The 12,408-nt window shown below is 46.2% G+C and overlaps 1 protein-coding gene across 2 annotated transcripts in view; it reads left to right on the top strand.

The window, feature by feature from the left end:
* Trio (trio Rho guanine nucleotide exchange factor) overlaps nucleotides 1-11,477 on the top strand; it is a 319,531-nt gene extending 308,054 nt beyond the window's left edge. For both annotated transcript variants that reach the window (XM_042695165.1, XM_042695166.1), the window contains exons 54-57: nucleotides 3,198-3,276; nucleotides 5,173-5,373; nucleotides 8,541-8,679; nucleotides 9,170-11,477. In XM_042695165.1, coding sequence (XP_042551099.1) covers nucleotides 3,198-3,276; nucleotides 5,173-5,373; nucleotides 8,541-8,679; nucleotides 9,170-9,718 — 968 coding nt within the window. In that variant the 3' untranslated portion in view covers nucleotides 9,719-11,477. The remainder of the gene's footprint in view (nucleotides 1-3,197; nucleotides 3,277-5,172; nucleotides 5,374-8,540; nucleotides 8,680-9,169) is intronic.
* Nucleotides 11,478-12,408: the final 931 nt, after the last annotated feature.

Here is a 12,408-nt window from a genome sequence, read left to right as displayed (position 1 = left end):
CAGTGGCTCCTGGGTGCCCACAGGACCTACCCGCCCTGGCACCCTCAGAAGGCAGAGCCAAGGAGAGGAGAGCTGGGGGTGTCTCAGCTGAACTGTACAGAACTCAGCTTAGGCATGCTTGTAGTCCCCTGTGAGGATGCTTGTCGTGGGTAGATGCTAAGAAAGCACAGGCCCTACAACATAGGCAGCTGAGCATTCTCATCCACCCTCCATCTACTCCAGGTATGGGAGCTGCTTCCAACAGAGGAAATAAAAGTCTCAACTGAAAGATAAATGAGTTCTTGATCACCTTACCCTGAGTGTGGCCAGTAAGCAGAACTGTCTAGAACCTGACCCATATGTTTTAATCATGCATTTTAATTCTTAATTCAAAACATGCTCTGCTTTTTGAATTATGGCAAAAGAAAGAACAAAATTTGAAATTTGGAAATCAGGAATCACGGACTTTTTTTTTTTTAATTTATTTATTTTTGCCAGTCCTGGGGCTTAAACTCAGGGTTTGGGCACTGTCTCTGAGCTTCTTTTTGCTCAAGCTAGCATTCTACCACTTGAGCCACAGCACTACTTCCAGCCTTTTCTGTTTATATGGTGCTGAGTTATCAAACCCAGGGCTTCATGCATGTGAGGCAAGCACGCTACCACTAGGCCACATTCCCAGCCCGATTTTTTATCTTTTTTTTAAAGTCATAGATGTTACATAGTGGATTGTTTTTAATAAGTTACTCCAGAAAGTTAAGAGCAGCAGATGTGAGTCCTGTTTCAAAATCCCCTGTTGTAAGAAGTTTTATTTGCAGACCTGGATGATTTAATTCAGTCCAGTCACACTAGTGGCACTTGTCCTGTCTGTGCTGAAGTTGTTCGCTCCCTACGCACTGTCTAGTTTCTGTGTCTGAATTCCTTCTGGCCCTGGCTGTCTCCCTGAACAAGGTGGAAGCCAGTGCTGTGCACTGTGGTTGGCTCAGAGCAGGGAAGCTACTGGAGGCGCACTGCCTACAGAAGTGCCCAGCTATGAGAGGTTATTCTGAACTAGAGTGCTGAGTCCCATCACCTCAGACTTATGCAAGCCCATAACTCAAGGATGGTGGGAAGAAAACAGGTTAGGAATATGTCTCACTTATTAAGAAAGAGAAGCTGTGAATAAGAGGGACCAAGGGTCTGTGGCACTGGCTGGAGCTTGAACTCTGGGCCTGGTGCTGTCCCTGAGCCTCTTTGTGCTCAAGGCTAGCTCTCTACCACTTGAGCCACCCCGCCACTTCTGGTTTTTAAGTGGTTAATTGGAGATAAGAGTCTCAAAGGGACTTTTCTGCCTAGGCTGGCTTCAGACTGCTAGCCTCAGATTTCAGCCTCCTGAGTAGCTGGTTATAGGTATGAGCCACCAATACCCAGTTCTTTCTGGCTGTTTCTTGAACTAGCTTGTAGTCAAAAATGCCTTTTACGTTTGATACACTTTTCTGCATATACTCAATATTTGAATAAAAATATTTTTTTAAGAAACAAAATTGCTGGGCCAAAGGGAGTGAGAATGCTGAAGGGGTAACACTGATCAAGATGCTGCCTTAGTAAATGGCAGCGTCCTTTGTACACTACTTCAAGCTAATTTTAAAACTGGTGAGCACAGAAGAGTATGCAAGCCATTTCAGTGAAAAATAAAGAAGGAAAAATGCTCTGTAGGCTAAAATCCAGGTTTTTGTTGTTGTTGTTGTTGTTTTGTCGGTTGTGGGGCCTGAACTCTGGGCCTGGGCGCTGTCCCAGAGCTCTTCAGCTCAAAGCTAGCACTCTACCACTTGAGCCACAGCACCACTTCTGGCTTTTTCTGCTTATGTGGTACTGAGGAATCAAACCCAGGGCTTCATGCATGCAAGGCAGGCACTCTACCACTGAGCCACCTTCCCAGCCCCCTCCAGAATTTCTTAGGATTTAATAGGCACTTCAAAATTACCTAATGTACTAGCTTTATAAGTGAGGCTCATGCAGTAATTCTTCTACAGTGTGGTTAGAAAGTATTATTCCAGAGTGACTAGCATCATCATCAACAAAGCACTCGAAAGGAGTAAGAGTTACTCCATTTATGACAAAAACAGACCGTACGCCCTGTGTACTCTGGGGTAGTGATTGAAATGAAGGCCTTGCTTCCTCTGTCTGCTTCAGTGAGGAGTTGAGCTCTGGTGTTGCTTGGGCTGCTACTTCTGAGGCCACACATTTGGGCTCATTCCAGTCGAGTGGAGCCCTCAAGGGCTCCTGCCACAGCAGTTCTGGCTGAGGACTTTCCCGCAGGCTGCTAACTAACTCTCTTGCCATGGGGGAGACACTTTTCCAGCTATGGGTGGCATGGGGAAGGTGCAGGAGGAAGTGGCTTCACCACACAGAGCCTTGAAGACCAATCATTCGCTGTGGTTTAAGGAAAGACATGCCTGTTGATGACCTGGCCAGTACTCAGGTGAGGGTAAAGATGAGCACATACTCTAGCTGAGCTGGGCCACAGGGCATGTGTGAGGATGAAGGAGGAACTAAGTGGACTGAGGCCAGATGAAGTGTCCAGAATCCGAGGAAAGCTTGAGACTGTGATCGAAGCCATTCTTCCTGGCATCATCTGGCAACTGGGTCACCTGGTTACAAAATGAGAGGCTTAATGATTATTCCTGCGGGAAGAATATAGAAAGAATGTTTTATTTTCCTTGTACGTACATAATACTGCATTCATTTTAATCTGGCACTTGTATGATAAAGTTCTGTCTTTGTCTGCAGTGTCTTTTTTTATTTATTAACTTAAATCCTATAGTCACAATCCCACGATTTCTGGTGGTTATGAAAAGGAAGCCTAGCTTCGAGCCAGGTGAAGGAAAGGGAACTACCTAAAGCAACACTGGCCATTAGTAATAAAATGAAAGCTATAGATGAAGTTTTGTATTTTTTCTAAAGATCATATTTTTAAAAGAGTAAAGTTAATTTCATCAGCACATTTAATTTAATCAAGCATATTTGTACCACTGGATTCTAACATAAGATCAATAGTCTGTACATTTTCCCGGAGATATCTTACATTCTTGCTTCATGCCAAGTCTCAGCATCCAGTGGATGTGTTATGCTATAACACATCTTCACTTCAGTGATCTGCATTTAAGATGTTCAGAGGCTGTGTGGCTGTCATGGCGGGCACTGCAGGTCTGTGATTTCTCACCAAGATGCTTTTCTCGTAGGTCCAGGGAGCGATGGGATCATGGTGACCTGGAAGGACAATTTTGACTCCTTCTACAGTGAAGTGGCTGAGCTTGGCAGGTAGGAGGGAAAACCAGACCCCCTGGGTTAATAAAGTTAAATGGATAAATTACCAACAGTAGAAGATGCGGTCTTGTGTGCTGAGACTAACATGTGAGGGCCCTGGGGTGTAGAACACTGAAGAAGAAACGAAGCCGCTTTCAGCTTGGTTCCCAGGGAGAATGGAGTTTGTAGGCCATGGGCTCTCCATGGGTGGAATGAACAAGCCTCCCTTCTGTGCTTCTAGAAGAGTACTATCTAGGTGCACCCTCTGGAGAGTTCAGAGAAAGCACACAGGCTTCTTGTGGGATTTGTTTTGTGGAAGCCCTGTTGGGAAAGATTGTGCATGTAGATTTAAAAGAATTGCTGTATAATCAGATGGATTATCAGGATCCCCATGACCCAAACTAAGAAAGAGGTTTCAACATAGTGGGGCTGCTTTCCCAGAAGAGGCAACCTCGGCCGGGCGCTGGTGGCTCATGCCTGTAATCCTAGCTGAGATCTGAGAATTGCGGTTCAAAGCCAGCCCGGGCAGGAAAGACTGTGAGACTCCTATCTCCAATAAACCACCAGAAAACCGGAAGTGGCACTGTAGCTCCAGTGGTAGAGCGCTCCCCTTGAGCTGAAGAGCTGAGGGACAGTGCCCAGGCCCAGAGTTCAAGCCCCACAACCGACCAAAAAATAAATAAATAAGAGGCAGCCTCGGCCAGGTGGTTCAGTAATGCCAGATAGCCAGGCTCCCTTGAGCATTGCACTTCCAGGCATTGTGCTCCATGGGCAGAAGAGGAAGGGAAGGAAGCAGGAGCACTGGCCTTATTCCTTCTGAAAAGCTTTCCAGGAAACTCCACCAGCAGTGTCCTCCTACATTCCAGTGGCCACACTTGGTCACCTGACTCCAGTGAAGTATCTTCCGGTTACATATTGCAGCATACTAAATCCACCCCATTTACTATCTTACCAGTAGTGGTGTGTCCATCCTCCTAGTGCTACAGCTTGACTGACTGGGAAGATAGTTTGTCCATCTCTGCAGAGCTCAGCCAGCTGGCATACCACACCTCCCATGTTCAAGGCACCCTGCCCAGGACTCCAGCTTCTGTCTACATAGACATTTACCCTGGACTTTCTCACATAATGGCACGAGCAAAAACTACAAAGCCCCTTAAAACTCTGCCTCAGAAACCAACAACTGCATTTCATCCATAGGGCAGCTGCTCAGTAACTGGGAAGGTGAGAAGGAAACCCCACTTCCAGTGGGAATAGCAAGCAGTGGCATCTGTAAACCACCTCAGCTGCCCCGTCACAGGTTTATGCATAGTCTTCATCTGTGCCCAATGCACTAGTCTTCCTTGGTGTCCAGATCTAATCTGGTAGGGCAGCAGGCTTGAGCCTGGTGCCTTAGGTCATCTTATCCAGATAACGTTACAGTGCTGTTAGGGCTCTGGTGTGGGTATGGAGTATAGCTCCGGGGTCCCTGATAGTGAGCTTGGGGACAGCTTGCCTGCCCTCCAGTGCAAGGCCAGGACCACTGCAGATGTCCCTTTCAACAAGTGTTGTGTAAAGGGTGTTCCAGGAGGCTCTGAGCCACTCACCCCACCCTCTGATGATGAGAGTGGTGATGAGGATGGAGGTGGAGGCAGCCAAGGAGCCCTGGTGCTGTCACTTCTGTCATTCTCAGCGGTCAGGAAGCCATCGGGCCTGCACAGCCCTGGCATGAGAAATGGAGGCTGTAGGGTGGAGGAAAGGTGTGGCAGTGGAGAGGTTTGGACAAACAAAGGCGTTAGACCTTCATGGTACCACATCTTCTCCCACAGTGTGGACTGGAGTTGGGGAAGCACCCACGGAAGTGGCCCTCTGTGCAGTCCATAAATAAGTCTTTTCCTCAGAGCTCTCTGAAAATTATTTTAACATATTTTACAGGGGCAGATTTGCTGTCGTTAAGAAATGTGATCAGAAAGGAACAAAACGAGCAGTGGCCACAAAGTTTGTAAACAAGAAGTTAATGAAGCGTGACCAGGTCACCCATGAGCTTGGCATCCTGCAGAACCTCCAGCACCCCCTCCTCGTTGGCCTCCTTGACACCTTCGAGACTCCCACCAGTTACGTCCTGGTTTTGGAGATGTGCGTACACCTGACTTTCTTCCCCCTGTAATCCTTGGCCTCAACTCTAAGCACTTTTATTGATTCTGTTTCTTCTCTGAGGAAAGATAGTAAAGGTTTTGGGGGGAGGGGTGGGTTTTGTTGTTGTTGTTGTTGTTGTTGTTTGTTAGTCATGGGGCTTAGACACTCTGGGCACTGTACCTGAGCTCTTATGCTCAAGGCTAGCTCTTAACCACTTGGAGCCACAGCTCCACTTCCAGTTTTCTGGTGGTGAGTTGGAGATAAGAATCCCACTGACTTGCCTGTTCTGGCTGGTTTTGAACTACAGTCCTCAGATCTCACCTTCCTGAGTAGCTAGGGTTATATGCATGAACCACTGGGGATTAAACTCGACCTCCCACTTACTCAGCAGGTACTCTAGTTGAGCCACACCTCTAGCCCATCATTTGGAAAATCTCCATCCATTGTTTGGTAGGGAGAGTAGGATTGATAGGGTAACCAAGAGGTCAGGTGGTGGAAGATTCGCCTTCACTTGCAGGGACTCCCTCAGGGCCTTGCACCTGGCATTGTTTTATTATGTTCTTTTTTTTTTTTTAAGAAATTGCATCAACTTTGTATTCATATACTGTTTTGTAGAATGGGAACTTCTTTGTACAACCACTTAAAGATAATAATTTTTTTTTTTTTTGGTCGGTCATGGGCTTGGGCACAGTCCCTCAGCTCTTCAGCTCAAGGCAAGCACTCTACCGCTTGAGCCACAGCACCACTTCTGGTTTTCTAGTGGTTTATTAGAGATAAGAGTCTCACGGACTTTCCTGCCTGCTGGCTTTGAACCATGATCCTCCTCCTGAGTGGCTAGGATTATAGGCATGAGCTACCAGCACCCAGCTAAAAAAAATTTTTTTAATAAATAATTAAATTGTTAGAGCTTTTAAAAAAATTGTGTCAAGATGCATGGCACACTTAGAAACTGATTTGTTGTAGCTCTTTTGTACTACTACTTAAAGATAATGAAAATACAATTTTTTATAAAAAGAAATTACAAACTTAACACTTAGGAAGTAGAATCAGAAGGATCATACCTGGAAAGATCCTTTCTTAAGTAAAAAGGAAGGAAGGAAAGTGAAGGGAAGGAAGACAAAGAACAGAAAGAAGGAAGAAAAGAGATTGTAAATGCAGCCACCCTATCCACCCTATACTCTTCATATGGCAATGCTCTTGCAAGGCCTAAAAACCTTGGGTCTGGCCTACCACCCTACCCAGTATCCTGGGGGAAGTGGATGTCTCAGAAGAACCTAACCATCCAGTACTGCATTTCTAAAATCGTCCCCTAGGGCCCAGAAACAGTTTCCCAGACCCTGTTCCTGGAATGGGAGACACTTCATAGGGCCAGAGGGGAACCCAGCAGCACGTACGAAGAACAAGCCGGCTGGCCAGGCCTGCCAGCTAGTTTCATGCTCAGTACACTCACTGGCTCATGGAAGACTTCTGTGGACTGCTGTCCTGGGGATACACTGAGCCTTTACTTGTAGAAAGACCAGACCAGGCCCCTCCTGTGAGCCCCTGGGCCTGGGGCTCCTTTCTGGCACAAGCTGCTGTGCCTTTTCCCCCAGGGATTTTTTTTTTTTTTTTTTTTGTTGATCATGGGGCTTGAACTCTGGGCTTGGGTGCTGTCCCTGTGCTCTTCAGCTCAAGGCAAACGCTCTACCACTTGAACCACAGCGCCACTTCCAGTTTTCTAGTGGTTTATTGGAGATAAGAGTCTCATGGACTTTCTTGCCCGGGCTGGCCTTGAACCGAGATCCTCACGTCTCAGCCTCCTGAGTAGCAAGGATTACAGGTATGAGCCACCGATGCCCGGCTCCCGCAGGGATTTTAACAAGCTTCAGTGCCAGGTGCAAGGCCCTGAGGGAGTCCCTGCAAGTAAAGGAGACTCTTCCACCACCTGACCCCTTGGTTACCCTATCAATCTACTCTACCTACAGAACAACAGATGGAGATTTTCCAAATGGTGGGCTGGAGGTGTGGCTCAACTGGTAGAGTTTTCTGGCTCAAAATCCTGGAGAAGTCTCCTCCATTTCTGGTCTAAAGCTTCAATTTGCCCAGCTGTTATTTTTTTCTTTTTTCACCACGCCAGGATAAAGACCAGTGCCCTAGCATGTGCTCATCTTGAGCTACTCTGCATCTTCTATTTCTTTTTTTTTTTCTTGACCTCATTATACTATTGACAGAATTAATTTTAACAACACAGTTAAGAACTTCATAACATATTCCCATTAATTACAGGTTGCTAGTCTTCCTATACATTCCTGTTTTACACAGGGCTGCACTGATCCCAGGGTTCAGCGAGCCCTTGGCCTACTTATGGGACCTAAGGAAAGTTATACCTTTTCTGGCCTGAGTTTCCTCAACTCTATAACAAGGGCAAAATAAGCCTTTTTTCAGAGAGTGTTGAGAATAAAGTGAATTGGTGGAAAGCTTTCAGTCCACACACATGGATGATACTTAATTGTAACATTAAAAATTAAATTCAGTTGGGTGCTGTTGGCCACACCTGTAATCCTAGCTACTCAGGAGGTTGAAACCTGGAGGATCACAATTCAAAGCCAGCTTGGCAAAACAGTCTGCAAGATATCTCCAAATAACCAGCAAATAGGAAGCCTGACTAAAGTCGTAGAATACAGTTGAGCAAGCATAATGCCAAGTTTTGGGTTTTTAATTAAAGTAGGAAAACTTGACTGGAACATTAAGCACTTCCTGTATGGCTATATCTGGCTCTTTACTACATGATCTTGTCCTGCCATCTCAGGACACACAATCTCATCCAGCCTCTACAGAGGAGGAAACCAAGGCTTGGGCAGGCAGAGCGCCCCTTTCTTTCCTGCACAGATACCTGCAGAATACCTGCTGTGTGCCAGGTGCTGTCCATCAGCTTGCCACAAGAGGGTTTGAGTCCTGACTGCCACTCTTGTCCACCTACTTTCCCTGATGGCTGAGATCCTTGTTCCCACTTGAATTTTCACAGTGAGAGTGTGAAAACTCAGCCTCCTTGTCCAGCGATGCCCGACATACTGATGAGGCACTCACAGTGAGGGCCAGCACCAGGCGTTGACCTCTCGCTGACCTGCACGGGTCTGTAAGTGGAAGCCCATTGTGACAACTTCCCTCCCCTTCTCCCCCTCCTGCAGGGCTGACCAGGGCCGCCTCCTGGACTGTGTGGTACGATGGGGAAGCCTCACTGAAGGGAAGATCAGAGCACACCTGGGGGAGGTTCTGGAAGCTGTGCGATACCTTCACAACTGCAGGATAGCACACCTGGACCTAAAGGTTAGTGGGTCAAAGGCTGGACAAGGACGGCTCCAACCAACATCCAGCATGCCAGCCTGGCTGGTTCTCCGAAGCGAAGCCCTGAGCCCTGGGGCTGGGTGGAAATGGCAGGGAGCGGAAGGCAGTTAGAATACTGGTTCCTTTAAGTCTTGTAGCATGTCATGAGACTTTGGAAAGTTCCTGTGAATTCCGCTGAGTTAGTATGGCACCAAGTTCAGTGGAATGCTGGAAAGTAGAAGAAAGTGTTACTCTTTGTGTAGAAGGAAACTGAACACTCCGCATTGTGACACAGAGCGCAGAGCTGCCCTGCACTGAGCTGGCCAGCAGCCTTCAGGTCCCTCTCCCCTCCCCTGGGAGGGCTGTTTCTGCCCAGCAGGAGCTGTTTGTTTTAGTGACTTCAGAGCAGCCTTCCATCTCCCCACAGGATACTGACAGTCAGCTTGAGTTTGGGGATGCGTGGAAATGATGCTTGCCTTATCCTGTGTTCTAGCCTGAGAATATCCTGGTGGATCAGAGTTTAGCCAAGCCTACCATTAAACTGGCCGACTTTGGAGATGCTGTCCAGCTCAACACCACCTATTACATCCACCAGTTACTGGGGAACCCAGAGTTTGCAGCCCCTGAAATCATCCTTGGGAATCCTGTCTCCCTGACCTCGGACACATGGAGTGTTGGAGTGCTCACCTATGTGCTTCTCAGCGGCGTGTCCCCCTTCCTAGACGACAGCGTGGAAGAGACCTGCCTGAACATTTGCCGATTAGACTTTAGCTTCCCGGAGGACTACTTTAAAGGGGTTAGCCAGAAGGCCAAGGAGTTTGTGTGCTTCCTCCTGCAGGAGGACCCAGCCAAGCGTCCCTCAGCTGCACTGGCCCTGCAGGAGCAGTGGCTGCAGGCAGGCACCGGCAATGGCAAAGGCTCGGGCGTCCTCGACACATCCAGACTGACCTCCTTCATCGAGCGGCGCAAACACCAGAATGACGTTCGACCTATTCGTAGCATTAAAAACTTCTTACAGAGCAGGCTTCTGCCTAGAGTTTGACCTATCTTGAAGTTCTTTCTCATTCTCTTTCACCTGCCAATCAACTAATTTGAATTTTGAAGAGGAAAACAATCAAACCTAAGTACTGGCTGCCGACGTTCAGTTCATCGTGTGATGCTGCGTTCTCAGTGAGCTGCGCTGGGGTGGAGGACCTTCAGTTACCTCTGCGAAGGCAGAGATCGCGTTGCTGTATCACAGTATTTTATTCAGGTTTCTGCAAAAAAAAAAAAGAAAAAGAAAAAAAGAAACTAAAAGATACTTTTTTAAATGAACATGAATAGAATTTTGCAAATTTAAACATTTTGAAGATTTGTTCAAGGAAACACAATGCCTGTGTTCAACCACCGGCGTTCACGAACAAAACAATGACATTGTACATTCTGGGGAAGACTCGCCCAGGCGGCCACGGCTTTCATGGCCGCCTTCAGCCAGCCCTCAGCTTCTACCTGGCCCTGACCTTCTCCAGCTGCCTGGTCTGAGCGTGTCTTGCCAGACACCAGACTTGGCTTCTGAAATGTGCATTTCAACCTCAACTTTTGCATAAAATAGAATGAATTGTTTTGCTCTGATGAAATGTAGGCCTTACTTGTATATAAGACTGTTCCTGCCTTCGGTCTGTCATTCCCCTCCCATCCCCTACCCAGCACCTGGGCCTTCCCTGAGGTCCAAGGGTCTGCCCATTAAATGAAGACTTCAGGTTCGGTCCAGTTCCACTGCCCCCATCCCATCCCGACCCCAAGCCATCAATCAGATAGATTGTTGAGCGGTATACAGTCAGATGAAAATACTGTAAATGCACTCGTTGGGGGGGGGTGGTTTATTTCATATCATGTGCAATGTTGTGGCTTTAACATTTTATGCAACTATTTATGAAGACCTCTGTTGTATCTGTAATAAATATATAGAAAAAGCACATGCTTCGTACGGTGAGCTTTATGGTGTGTGTGTGTGTTGGGGGAGGGGTCGTAACCCTGTGCCATCAGTTCAGAGAGACCTAACTCTTCGTGAAATTTGTCAGTTTTGAAAACTGTAAAAGGTGATTTCATACTCTGAATAAAAACCTGGATAATAGGGTAATTTTTTTCAAATTTATTATGCTATTATTCAGAATGCCAAAGTATTATTTTTTTCCCAAAATCAGTCTGGACATTTACTACTTTTTAAACTTTTTGACATTCAACTTTCTGTACGAAAATTGGCTGGATTTTGAGCTTTTTGGTAAGAAATTAAAGCCAATTTAACACTGGCCACCCTGAGGCTGGTACTTAATGCCCGTGTCACTGTGGCAGAATCCGTGCTGGTATGGGGAGGACTTGGAACACAGACACTGGTTTCTGGCATGTTTGAATTTTTCTGGATGTCTTTTTATCTTTGTGTGAAATACGGTAATAAAATAAGAGACCAGCCTGCTTCCCAAGCCAGCTAGACATCTATCTGGGTCTTGAGCCATAAACTGGCATGATTATGCTTCACAGCTTCCAATGTATTTTATTTATTCTTTTGTTGGGTTTTTGTTTGTTTCTTCTTGTAAAATTGTACAGAAACTTTTTAAAAGAAATTGGATTCAAAAACTGGATGTGTATCCGTAACCTCATAACTTTCATTTGTGTATTGTTTCTTTAATTTCAGTTAATTTTTTACATTATTTTGCATGTATATTTCTTTGTACAGAGACCTTACATGTTTACACAGTATGATGTGATGTAAATATTTTATTTTACCATCAGTTATTTTAAAAAAATTAAACATATTTGCCTGATTTTTGTGTTAGGCCTTTTATTTCAAATGATCACACCTGCGTCTCATACATCCCTCAGGGAGAGACCAGCGGAGTCCTCTCGTGGTGGGAGGGACAGAATGCCCTGGTGTAGGAACCTACTGGGAACCTACCTGACCAGCAGCAGGAGCCTGTCAGGGTCCTAAAGAAACAACTTTCAAGACCCTGGTGTGCAACCATAGTGTCAGCTGCCTACAACAAAGCCATAGCTCCACCTGATTGAAGGTACCCTACTTCCTAATGGCTCAAGCTGGAGCTGAGGGAAAAGTTTCTGTGTCCTAGCCATAGAAAAGCAAGGTTAATATGCTCGTATAGTCAAGAAGATGAATTACTCAGGTTCAAGCATCACAAGTAAGATTCCACCACCACCCCTACTTGAAAGGGTGCTCAGTCTGCCCTCAGCAGGACTTGGCAGCTCTGCCGACCCTACTGATGACAGGAGACCGTTGTCTGTAGTGACTAGTATCATCTCTCTCATTTTTATTCTTTTCAGTTTTCCATCTGGGATGCTGACACAGCACTCCATAAAGAACAGGTCTTCAGCCGGGCACTGGTGGCTCATGCCTAGCCACTCAGGAGTTGAGATCTGAGGATCACAGTTCAAAGCTATCCCAGGCAGAAAAGTCTGTGAAACTCTTCTTCATCTCCAGTTAATTGGCAAAAAGTCAAAATTGGCAGTGTTGCTCAAGTTGTAGAGTGCCAACCTTGAGCGAAAAAGCTAAGAGACTGTGCCCAGGCCCTGAGTTCTAGTCCCAATATTGGCACCAAGAAAATAATTTTTTAAAGTTTTTTTATTGTAAAAATACTGTACAGAGGGGTTACAGTTACATGAGCAAGGTAATGAGTACATTTCTTATCAAGCATTGTTCCCTCCTCCTTTGTTTTTCCCTTACCATTCCTTCCCTCCCACTTC

This window comes from Dipodomys spectabilis, unplaced genomic scaffold (genome assembly GCF_019054845.1).
Source record: "Dipodomys spectabilis isolate Male_0828 unplaced genomic scaffold, ASM1905484v1 ptg000179l, whole genome shotgun sequence".
Lineage (NCBI taxonomy): Eukaryota > Metazoa > Chordata > Mammalia > Rodentia > Heteromyidae > Dipodomys > Dipodomys spectabilis.
The sequence above is the reverse complement of the archived record's forward strand: the minus strand, read 5'-3'. Positions and strand labels throughout refer to the sequence as shown.